This window comes from Montipora foliosa, chromosome 11, assembly GCF_036669935.1.
Source record: "Montipora foliosa isolate CH-2021 chromosome 11, ASM3666993v2, whole genome shotgun sequence".
Classification (NCBI taxonomy): Eukaryota; Metazoa; Cnidaria; class Anthozoa; order Scleractinia; family Acroporidae; genus Montipora; species Montipora foliosa.
The window spans coordinates 16,490,403-16,502,902 of NC_090879.1; the positions used below are offsets into that span (position 1 = coordinate 16,490,403).

At 41.3% G+C, this 12,500-nt stretch overlaps 1 protein-coding gene and 1 non-coding gene across 6 annotated transcripts in view; both read left to right on the forward strand.

Moving 5' to 3' along the window:
- The window catches only part of LOC137975842 (fibroblast growth factor receptor 4-like), an 18,059-nt gene that overhangs the window by 4,691 nt on the left and 868 nt on the right, over positions 1 to 12,500 (forward strand). For all 5 annotated transcript variants that reach the window (XM_068823044.1, XM_068823041.1, XM_068823043.1 and 2 more), the window contains exons 3-6: positions 5,966 to 6,256; positions 7,255 to 7,290; positions 7,532 to 7,831; positions 11,775 to 12,500. The exon at positions 11,775 to 12,500 is cut by the window's right edge and continues 868 nt beyond it. In XM_068823044.1, the coding sequence (XP_068679145.1) occupies positions 5,966 to 6,256; positions 7,255 to 7,290; positions 7,532 to 7,831; positions 11,775 to 12,169 (1,022 nt within the window). In that variant the 3' untranslated portion in view covers positions 12,170 to 12,500. The remainder of the gene's footprint in view (positions 1 to 5,965; positions 6,257 to 7,254; positions 7,291 to 7,531; positions 7,832 to 11,774) is intronic.
- Trnat-ugu (transfer RNA threonine (anticodon UGU)) lies at positions 6,676 to 6,748 on the forward strand. Its single transcript has one exon. It is a non-coding gene; the product is annotated as a tRNA-Thr (tRNA).

The window sequence follows — 12,500 nt, forward strand, 5'->3', positions numbered from 1 at the left end:
TCTCATAAAGTGCATACTCATAGATGGCCAGATTGTTTGGGAACAATTAGTAAATTGGAAACCCATGGGCTGGCTTCAGTTACCTCTTCAATAATATTACACTGCAAAACAGTCGTATTTTTTGCGAACGGCAAGCGACGCGGTAAATATTCGAACGCGCGCTTCACACGCGATGGAGGATTAGGCTTAAGGGCTTCGCGCCTTCCGAAAAGGGAAGAAAACGACTGTTTTGCAGTCTACAATAATATCGTCTTCAAGTTTTCTATCAAGCTCATTATTTGACTGCAACAATTGCATCTTAGGTGTTGACTGACAGGTTTGACGCTAGGGTCATTGGAAAGTTTATGCTCAAAATCAATAACCTTTCCTATGCCTTTGAAAATATCATCATATTCCTTTAACAAGGAGGCTACCTTATTCTTATCAGAATTTCGTTTAACAGACTCGAATTCAGTGATGATTTGTAACTTAAAACTAGAATCTGACTGAAATCGATACACTACCGGACAATCCTCAAAAATCTCTGACGCACATGCTTTCGATCGCAGTGTACATTTGACAGCTCTGTCACTTCACCATGACGTGAATCTTCGTATTTCGTGCATCCCGGACATTTGATTATCGATTCACGATCGGCTATCGATAAATTAACAAACTTTTTTAAATAACTTAGTGTCTACAGCGCTAAAATCGTTTTAAAAAATAGGCGTTCCACTTACCGTGGTGTCCTGCAATCGCTTACCCCCCTCCCCCCAAAAAAGAATATAATGTTCTGTTACATTTCCTTAGCTCGATATGTCTGACATCTTTTTTTTTTAACCGCGCGGCCATGGGCCGAGCGCGGTTGTTGCTCTGCAATCGGTTTATTTATTTATTTTTTTTCGTTTTGTCGGAGAGCTGAACCAGACTTCCACTCGGCCACATAGTCAGTGGGACTTCCAGTCACGCAACTTAGGATGTTTATTCGCCAAAAAGCTGTTAAAACGTTAATGTACTTAAAAAATTTTTAAATATAGTCCGCTTTTTATTTACAACAAAATATATTTTTTTTGTGTCTAATTGAAACATGTAATCGTGACTTTTAAGAAAGAAAGCTAAGACTATTACCTCATCGGATGGATCGGTTGTGCCACAGATTGATCAGGTGATTTTGTGTCTATAGTCATAGTGAATCAACAAAGACTGCTTTGGAAGGTGTACCACGTTGCGACTATATAGTGGTAAGAAACAGATAAATTTTCAAAGCGCGGTTTTAAGATCTGAAAGATCTTCTTGTTCCTCTTATTTTACACAGCGGCCTCTCTCTTTCAAACTTTTATTCATGCACACTAAATAAGTTTGACGAAAGATGTGGGGACACAATGGCGCTAAATAGAAACTTTTCACAGTGGTGTCGTCACATTCTAAAATCAAAATCGCAAGGTGTTTTGATGTACCACACAGACCTGAGAATTGGAGAGGTGCGGATGAAGTTGTCTCCTACAACATTCCGACTTTTTGTTGCGTAACAGTGAGAAATCCCCGCCATACTCCCGAACTACGCCGAAAGGTTGGAACACATGCGAGCAAAGCAACTGGTGACGAGTCTTTATTTGCACAAGGCTTTAGTTCGAATCCCTTTAAGGTGAAGCATATCACCAAATGTTTATGCTATAGATTAAAGAAAAATACAAATTCTCAATGGGAACAATAATTTTTTACTGGGTTGCCGTATGGCAATCCATTTGGAAAATGGGTAGATTTCTCCGTTTTATTTTACTTTTATTTTTTTCCATGTCGGTAAAAGTCTTGCCTGTCACTCCCCTGCTAAGTGGAGTCTTTGTGCATAGAGCCCTGCTGCACGTATTTTCTTAGGATCGAGAGGGTAGTGGGAAATGCGTAGATTTCTCTGGTGCACACATTATAACGATTAACTTAACCGGCAATGGCGTCGAAAGTCATGTAGCGCGAATGGCGTTTTAGTGGATCTTTGAACAAAATATACCCTTATGAAGCTCAATAATGGCAAATCAATTGGATACTGAATGGAATTTCAAGCGTTAAAATCGCTGAAAAGATAAGATTATTGTCGAAGCGATGCCGCAATTGCGTGTCTTCACCACATGTTCCTTTGATCTCACATTATTGTGTTTTCCTTCAAAATATTCGCTTGTTTTCGCTTTCGCTCGAACATATTTACCTTTATTACATGTCCAGTGAATAGTTTTATCCTCTGGGATGAATTTTCCGTCGAAAAATTGGTTATTTGGGCGGTCAGTGTAAAACGCAGACTGCAGACTGCAGACTGAGGGTAAAATAAATATCAATAATAAAAAAACGAGTCATAAGGATAAAATAAAGATTGTTTGAGAGACAATCCTGTTTTACATCTGTCAACAACTCACATTATCATGACTGCAGGTCGCTGCACCTTTTGGGGATGCGATCGTACGCGTTGAAATCATCTGTGCTTTGTTTTTGCGCTTCCAGATGCATTGCCATGTTCCAAATTATTTGTCTGGGGCGGATCTAGGGGTGGTTCGGGTGGTTCGGTCGAACCCCCTTAACTGAACGTTAAAACGTATAACAAACGCGTGGTTAAAAAAAAAATGAACCAACTCAGCTAATAAATATATCTTTTGAAAATGATATTTCTTTGTGTCTTTGTACGCGAAAACAGCAATAAAAACAAGACAAATTTGTGCCTAGTTGTAAATGCCCTCTAGTACGTCCGCTTGAGCTATAAAATTACTGCTAATTAACGCTTACACGTCCCGCCAAAACTGACAGTTTATGCCAAATCTGCCAATCATTCCAATTCCGGCATTGCGTAAACTTTACGCAATGCCGGAATTGGCATTGCGCCGTTCTTTGGAAATCAGAGTTGTGGATCGTTTTCTCAGTGAGTCAAAGATTGCACCGGCAGTATTTTAAAGAGAAAATTCACTTAAACGTTCCTCAACGTCAACTTAATATGTCGAAGAGGGCAAAGCAACCACAAATTCACCGGTTTTTCGGACCGTCATCAGCAAAAGGCTACCTGCCGACCACCATGACGACAGAAAGATTGTCTGGCTTGGCGCTCATGAATATTCACCACAAGAAACCCGTGGATTATGATGCTGTTGTCCACAAATTTGCAGAACAGATACCCCGGAGAATGTTGCTGGCTGATCCCATTTTTGAGGAATCATGAATTTTAATTTGAATGAATTTAAAATGTTTATCCGTCTCGATTATTGTCAGGGTTAAGAAAATCCATCCTTTAAACTACTGTAGTTAGCACAAAAATGGAGGTGACTTTAGAGCAATTAAACCACTTCAAATTGCCCCTGAAAACGCTGGAAATCGCATTTCAGAGGCCCTAAAATTAAACATTTTCCGGGGGAGCATGCCCCGGACCCCCCTTAGGGGCTACCGCCTTCGGCGGGCGTTTATCCGAACCCCCCTTCGTCAAATCCTGGATCCGCCCCAGTTTGTCACACCGGTACATCGAGGGAAATCGATCGAAAAACCAACAATTATTACTTCGAATACGTACCTGAATAATCTCGGTTGCCTTTTTTCGGTGCAACGAAATGCACAAAGAATTTCATGTATTCCGAGCAATTAGGACGCGGGCATTTCATTGGTTAAGCTATGCGTGATAACCACTAGGGAGAGGTAATAATTGAAAATTACATCTTCCAGATGCAAAACAAACGAACTTGTGAACTAAAGGATAAACATAACGTACACGAAAGCGAATGAAAGGATCCTAATAAGAAATGTTTACACCTCAGTCATACTGGCTTAAGCCGACTGAATTGAAACGTTAAATGGTTGCAAAATCCACGTTATCTCTGTCTTTGTTAATTGGTATTGTAGCCATGCGTGTCAAAATAAATTGAGGTATTGGGTAATTACTCGATTACTTTGTTGAGTGCAGCAAAATGGACAGTTGAATTGCGGGGTGGTGACTTCTTTGCCTAAAAGCAACTCACTTAACGAAACTATCCTTTTTCCAACAACAACAAGGGTTGAAACAGCTTCAATTCTTACAGATTTCGATGAAAATCCGGATTTAAAACATGCGGTGGGGCAACCAAAGCGATGGGAGCTGTGTTGGGGTTTCAGTGTGAAAGTACAAACGGCTACTAACACTCTTATAACTCTTTTTTCATTATTATTTTATTAACCCGCAGTCTGCAGTCTGCAGTCTGCATTTTACCCTCAGTCTGCAGCTGCAGTCTGCGTTTTACACTGACCGGTTATTTGGGTGGTTTTGGGCAACAGAGGTTAATTATTCGTAATGCGATCGCTTCCGTTGCCGTTAGCAATGGGTCGCAAATTTGACACTTTTATCCTGCTTTTACTGTTATTTTTCTTAATTTTTTTCGTTCAACTTTCGCTTTTATAAAATGTTTCAGTTGTCTGTAAATAAGTTATATGCTGTTGGGAAGCTTATTTTCTTAGCTTTAAAATGTCGATTTTTTCCCCCTAACTTTAAATATTTTTTGAGAAAAAAAAACATATTTTGGCGATGGCTGATTTACCGCGGTTTTCTCGCGGTTGGGAAAGTAGGAAAAAGAGTTAGGCCGGTAGCCAGGTTTTTAACCTCAGAAAAGGATCTGTTTCGTCGTAAGAACGTGTGAGGACCTGTGAGCCAAAGGGCCTCTGCTGGTATGACTTCTGGGTGACCCCTTAATAACTTCTTACTAACCGAGCGCGAGGGCCGTACTGCCAGGGAAATATTGGCCCGAGGTCGTGGCAGTACGGACCGAGCGCAGCGAGGTCCGTACAAAAACGACCCAGGGCCAATATTCCCCAGTACGGCTCGAGCTACAATAGCTCGGTTAGTAAGTAGTTTATTATATGGTTTTTTTAATTACCTTTTGCTTTGTTTTTGCAAGCCCGTAATCGGCCCGTGGGCCAGTCACAATTAGCCAATCAGAGCTCGCGTTATATCGTCTACAAATCCCAACTTGAAAAAAATTGCCTGGAACGCTGCACGTACCACAGGCAACCCAGTGTACCCTCACGGAGGGTCTAGTTTAGAACGAAATAGACCGATATTGCGTGACCTAAGGTCACTTGAGAATATATTGCGTGTCAAACGATGTGACAGTTTAGGCCTCAGTCTGCATTTCGTACCTAGTCTGCATTTTAAACCCAATCTGCAGTCTGTAGTCTGCATTTTATGCTTACCGCTACGCCAAACTATTAAGGCGCAACCTTCGTCGTTGGTGAGAACCAAAAATTGACATAAGGTTGGTGGATGGTAAATATTGACGTTCAATGCATGAAAACAAGAAAGTGAATTCTGTTGTCGCCTTCGCAAGTTAAAAGATCGGCTATGTGGTTGAAAGTTTCGCGTATCGTTTCTTTTTCAAATTGTCATTCAAATAAAAGGAAATCTTTGACGATTTTCAATTAGTTGCTGCGAACATTTGCTGAGACTGAGTACTGGTTTTTTTCAAAAACAAACGGAAACAGATCGAATACATTTGCGAAATATCAAGTTAAAATAAAAAAAAATATATATAATAATAATAAAATTCCAGTCAAAAACAAATGAAAAAGAAATTCATCCATAACATTCGTACAAATGCTGCCGACGTTGTAGCTGCATGGACCTTTTTAACTTCTCCTCAAGACTTTCTTAAACCTTGACCCTAACAAGCACTATCGCAAATGGTTCATTCATATTTTAAGAACGCCCAAATATCAAGAAAACTAACACATTTTTCAAAATCACGAGCAGAAAAAATGGCCGCCATGTTGATTTATCGTTGATTTGTGCCGTGACGTCATACTGGTACCGATCATTGAGCCGTTGTCAAGGTGAAGTCCCTCCCTCCTGTGCACGTACTTCAAACTGAGTTTCCATGCTCAAACGATCGGTGTTGCTTTTTGTGCCAGTCTCTCATGGTAAAAGAATTAGCCTTTCGGCATTAACTGGAAATTTGTAATCCATAAAATGATTGTTGCATCTCATGTTTTTCAGTTCCCGAAATTCGTAATAAAGGAGACAAAATTGAGGTTGTTCTTGTTGGCGAAGGCAAGAATGTAAAACTTGTTTGTGTGGTTAAAAATACCGAGAAATACAAACCGACCGTTTCCTGGAAGAAGAACAATGAAAGACTCGACCCAGCCAATCATAAACGCATGAGAGTCAAGGCTAGTAAATACCTAAAGATAATACGGACGAGAAAGGAAGACAAAGGCCTTTATACCTGTGTTGCAGAGAATACTTGTGGCGGAAGAAACACCCTTAATTTGAGGCTTTTTGTAGCAAGTAAGTGACATTGAAATTCTATTCTAAAGCAACGAATAATTGCGTTTTATATATGGAAGACGTTTTTACAGTTTTCTTATTGACTTGTGAAGTCCACTTAACTATGTTTGGTATGATGGCAAAGAATGAAACAAATCCTTTCCGACAGAGCCAGTTCTACAAACACAAAACTACACATTCTCGGGGTCATCCTTTTCGGGATGTAATAGTAGAGAATATCAAGTAAAGCTATGATCTTCGCAGTTATGGACACAATTTTAGAAATTGCGTAGAAAAGCCTGAAAAATTCATAGCTGCGAGGATCATAGCTTTACTTGATTTCATATCCACAGTTCAGTATATGATTCATTTCATGTATCGTTTCGTTCATTAATTCACTCCTCACGGGAAAATTAGAACCCACAGCTCCCAACGTCAGTGGCTTCATAGCTCAGTTGGTTAGAGCGTCGCACCTGTATGGCAAGGTCGCGGGTTCAAACCCCGTTGAAGTCCTGAATTTTTCAGGCTTCTCCCATAACTGCGAGGATCATAGCTTTACTTAATTTCATACCTGCAGTTCAGTATATGATTCATTTCAAGTTGCGTCTCCGGAACTGTGGAACGGTCTCCCAAATAACATTAGAAATGCTAAGACAATGGACGTTTTTAAGTCCTTAGTGAAAACTCATCTTTTTAGGAAAGCGTATGCTTGTTATTTTTAGAATTTTACATTTTTGACTCTGTGTAATTTTTAGCTTATATATTAGATATGGTTTGGATAGTTTTATTATATTAAATTTATTATTTTACTATTATTGTAATGTAGCTTGTAAGGCGCATTTGAATATATTCATATAGATATTTGCGCCGAATAAGTAATAAATTATTATTATTAAATTATTATCATTTCATATAACATGTTCATTAGTAGAGAATATGTGTGAATTTTAGTTTTTCGTGTGCCGCTTTGTTGTCATTCAGATTTCAATAGAATTAGCTTTTGTGTTTTTTGTTTTAAGGTCCTACCCTGGATCCCAAAAGGACCTCAATGTCAGGTAAGGTTTCACTTGTCTCAAATAATTTTCCACGACCGCAACTATTACGTTACTTCATGCAGACATTCCTTACGAAAGAGTCTCTCAATGTTTGCCCTTTAGATTACCTCGATGATTTTCTAGTTTAATTCCTATACGCATTTAGACAATAGATAGGTAGAGAAAACACATACTATGATAATCCGTTGAAGAAAATGACACGTTTGTCCTAGTCTGTTGAATGCTTTTTGGTTTTTGCTAGAGGCCGCACCGGAATTCACGGTACCAGAAAAAAAGAGAAGACGAAATATCCTCGCTGTACCTGTGGGTAACCCTGTTAAGATGGATTGTTCAGCAATTGGTTTTCCCAGACCCACAGTCAAATGGTATAAGGACGGAGTCATATTTCAGGAAAGAAAGGGTGGTTCCAGGCTCTACATAAGCAAGTTTTCAACCGTGTTGACCATGAGAGATATTGTACCCTCTGACAGTGGGTTGTATACATGTAATGTTAGTAACGCTTACGGCTGGATCAACCATTCCTATAGAGTTGACGTACACGGTAAGAGAATTGAATGATATGATATGATTAAAATACTTTCTTCATTAAAGTCGAAAACACTACTTTAGATCTAGTGGCTAGTCTAGCCACGAACATTTCACTAGTATTTGACAATAGTTTTTGCTTTTGAATAAATTTCTAACTTCTATTTCATGTATTCCTATTCCGGAATAGATTGTACTTTCTAAATTCCTTGGTGACATTAGCAGTCTTTCCTATCTGATAAAGTGTTCGCACTTTCCAACACCCAAGTCTCAGGGTAGCTTTGGGTGTCAGGAGGGAAGCCCCAGGCGACTTAATCAGGTTGCGGGGATCCTTTCGGCTTTGCCGCACATCTGTCATACGCGTGATACCAGAATTCCAGCTTAGAAAGCTATCCTCGGGCACCTCACACGTGGCCCGACGACACCCCCGGATGAGCTCGTCAATCATCGTTTTGGTTTCCGTAATCAGATAAGATCAATGTGTACCAGAGGACTGGAAGAAGTCACTCATAGTGAAAGTGCCGAAGAAAGGAGACCTCACTGAGTGTGATAACTATCGCGGTATATCCCTGCTCTCCGTACCAAGCAAAATCTTATGCAGGGTGCTCATTGACAGAGTGAAGAGCGGTGTGGACGAGATGATAAGGCAGGAGCAGGTAGGGTTTCGGTCTGGAAGGGGAGCTTCTGAGCAAATCTTTGCTCTACGGAGCACCCTGGAGCAGTGCCAGGAATGGCAAGCACCAGTGTACATTAACTTCGTTGACTTCTCAAAGGCATTTGACTGCATCATCAGAGAGCGACTTTGGGACATTATGGGGCAGTATGGCATCCCTGAAATCTTTGTCAGGACTTTCAAGGCACTATACCATCAGAGCTCAAGCTGTGTTACAGAAGGCGGAAGGTGTTCAAGCTGGTTTGAAGTGAAGAGCGGTGTGCGGCAGGGGTGCGTGATGTCTGGCTTCATCTTTGTCTTGATCATCGACTGGGTCATGCGGCACACAAACAACAGGAAACGCGGCCTGAGATGGAAGCATACATCAGTTCTAGAGGACCTGGATTATGCTGATGATGTTGCTCTGATCTCAAGCAGATTTGCTGATCTTCAGGAGAAGACTGATAGACTAGTAACAACCGCCGGCGTTGTCGGGCTCAAGATCAACCCGCGCAAAACAAAGACGCTTAGGATGAACCACAGATGCACAGACTACATAAGGATAGAAGGAGAGGAGGTGGAAGATGTGGAATCCTTCGTGTACCTAGGTTCAGTACTTGACAAATTTGGTGGCACAGAAGCGGACATCAAGAGGCGACTAGCACTAGCTAGAATTGTCTTCACCAGACTTCAGAACATGTGGAGGTCAGGCAGATTCAGCCAGAAGACCAAGCTGCGCGTCCTGAACTCAAATGTGCTGTCCGTGCTACTGTATGGAGCCGAAATGTGGAGAGTGACAACAGCTGATCTCAACAAACTGGATGTGTTTCACCGCACATGCCCAAGGAGAGTGCTGAGGAGATTCTGGCCTAACCATCTTAGCAAAGAAGAGCTTTATGAAGCAACTGGGAGTACGCCGGTATCAGCCCTTGTACGAGTGAGAAGATGGCGATGGATAGGACACATATTGAGGACTAGTCCTAGTAACATCTCGAGGACTGCACTAACGCGGGCACCTGAAGGTAAAGGGAGACGAGGCCGGCCGAGAGAAACGTGGAGAAGAACTGTGGAGAAAGAAAGAAACCAGCTGGGATGGCATTCGTGGGGGGCTGCGGTCGCATCGGCGGCAGACCGGGATGGATGGCGCAATCTTCTGGCCGGCCTTAAGAGTCCTCATGGGCCCGATGAGGATAAGTATTCCGGAATACGGTCAATCGAACGCACCCTAACTTTACAACCTGGCTGTATCTGTAAGCAGTTGACAGCAACCATGTAGACCTTGAATACAACCAAAATTTCATCAACAGAAAACTACTGTAGTCGGAGTTGGTCGACGCGAAAGAGAAGAAAAACGTGTAAAATTGCCCCCTGTTTAGGCGTCTTAGGCGTCACTACTTTCTGTTTGGTCGTTTTTAACTGTCTTTTATTGCAAACAACTGCCTCTTGATCTTCGAATTGTTTGTTTTGAGCAAAGGTGGTTGATAGGTGCTAGGTTATGGGCGCAACACCACGACGTTTTTTGATGATTTTGTTAGTTTAACAATTTTTTTTAAATCGGCAACCGAAATGTTAACACATAGGAAAAAAAAATTAAAAGTCGATACTTTTCGTTTAACCATGTTAAAACTTTTATTGAAGAGGCCCAACTGAAACATAATGTACCGTTTAAAATTGAAAATGTAATGCTGCGTCGGAGGGTGAGTAAAGCGCAAAGGTGGCTCAATTGGTTGAGCACCAGGCTACGCGGGAGGTCGTGAGTTCGACTCCGGCCGGACCAACACTCAGGGTCTTAAAATAACAGAGGAGAAAGTGCTGCCTTTGTAATTACATCTGCAAATGGTTAGACTTTCAATTCTTCTCGGATAAGGACTATGAATCGTAGGCCCCGTCTGACAAATATCTTTCATCTTCATAATTTCCTTGTGGGTCGTTAAAGAACCCACACACTAATCGAGAAGAGTAGGCTAGGGGATCAAGTTCCCGGTGTTGTGGCTGTCCTTTGTGAGTATATGGGTGGGTTGGTATAGCAGGTCCACATCAGCTGAATAGCTGCCAAAACGTCAACTTTCTCGAACAAATAAATAACAAACAAGCGCGAAACTTTGGTTGAATAAAATGAGGTCAGTGAAGTAAATATAGCACCATTTTCGAGCGTAAGTCGTTCGTCAGAGTCAAGCAAAGGATTTCGGGTTGTGAACATTATTTTATAGTGTTCGTAGATTTCGTGGTTATAAGGGGTGATGCTTTGAAAGGCACCTTAAGTATTTGTTCTAGATTCTTGCCACCCTCCCTGTTGCCCCGGTGGAGACCGCAGATGGTCATTTTATAACTCATCACCGATAATGTCTTGATTTTCTCTTACGTCTTCCTACGTTTGTTGATATAATTTTGTGAACTCGAAACATTGAAGTAATGCTTGCACTTATCGGGACCAGACAGCTGCAAAATTCAGGCGGCTTTAGCGGGATTCGAACCCAGGACCTCTTGATACCGGTGCAATGCTCTACCAACTGAGCTATGAAGCCACGCACCAGTTGGGAGCAGGTCAATCTGTTGGAGTCATCAGTTCTTGTGAAAAGCTTGTGAAAGGGCGTGTTTTTAAAAATACAGGCAAATAAACATTTGTTTCCTTCATAATTCCTTTCACGGGAACACACGAACAAATTGTAGCTTCATAGCTCAGTTGGTTGAGCATTGCACCGCCGACGTCATGGCTTCAAATCCCGTCGGAGTCACCTGAATTTTTCAGGTGTCTGTAAGAGACAATTGGTTAAATTGTCGAGATAAGCGCGAGGATCATTTCAGTCTTTCGTCTATAACCCGCACTTCAAATAAACTTTTCTTTCCTCTATGAATTCGTTTGATACAACCAAATAGAGCGGTTTTCAATATTGAGTGTCGAAAGTAATTAGCGAATTGCTTTGGTTTGGCATCACTTCACTCAGTGATTCGTTCAAACTTTTCGCGCCACTTTTTCAACGAATCAGAAGTGAAACTTTCTGAAACCAAAACCAATCGTGGCTCGCGCGTCGATTTTCCCGCGCTTTGTGTCGGCTACGTGCAATTACTTCGAGTTTTGATTGGTTTACTGGATTGATTGTCCCCGTCCTTTTTGATTGGCCAAAGTAATTACTTTGGTTTTGGTTTTACGACACTCATTTGAAAACCGCTCCATACTAACTGTAGTGTAAGCGTAAAAGATATGTGGAAGGCTTTCTAAAGGAAGTGGTCAACAATATAAAATATGTAAAAGACCAGCCTAAAAAAGCAATTATCTGATTACACCCCTTTAATATTTTCATTTCAGAACGCGTACGCGCTAAACCAGTCATCTTAAGGATGGGAAACGTCACGGTGATGGAAGGCGAAAATGTGACTTTATTGTGCAAAGCACTTAGTGATTCCATGCCCCATTTCCAGTGGCTACGATGGTTTGCATCCCCTGCCAACGCCTCAGGCAACAGTTCAGAGAACCCTATCTATAGCTACAAAGTTATAAAACAAACCGATCAACACGGGATCAAACATGAAAAAACCAGCAAGTTAGATTTCCATTCCGATAAGTTAACCCTGGTAAATGTTACTAAAAATGACGAAGGAAAGTACACTTGCATTGTGGCAAATGCTGTAGGTTATACTGTGGCACCAGCTTATATCATCATACGTGAATCCATTCCCGATTCAGCTCTAAAGACCGCTTAGGTTACTGGCTTTTAGGACATAATAGTTTCATAAGAAGCCAACATAATTAATTCACTATAATAATTGTGGTAGGTGTACGGAACTGAGTTGTTGATGACAGCTAGGTAATAGCATAAGATAAGAGCACCGAATTTATCTGTAATGGCCTAGAGTACTTATTCGCTGTGCCTTCTGCTCAGTTCAGTGGCGGATCCAGGGGGAGGGTCGGGGGTCCGGACCCCCCCTTCCCTAACCGTTGTTGTTTTTTTTTTACTACTTGTTTGAGTCTAAAATTTTCGCATCTGCAGGATCGCCTATTATTACTCAACTGGTTGACTTGTTTTTTGATGGA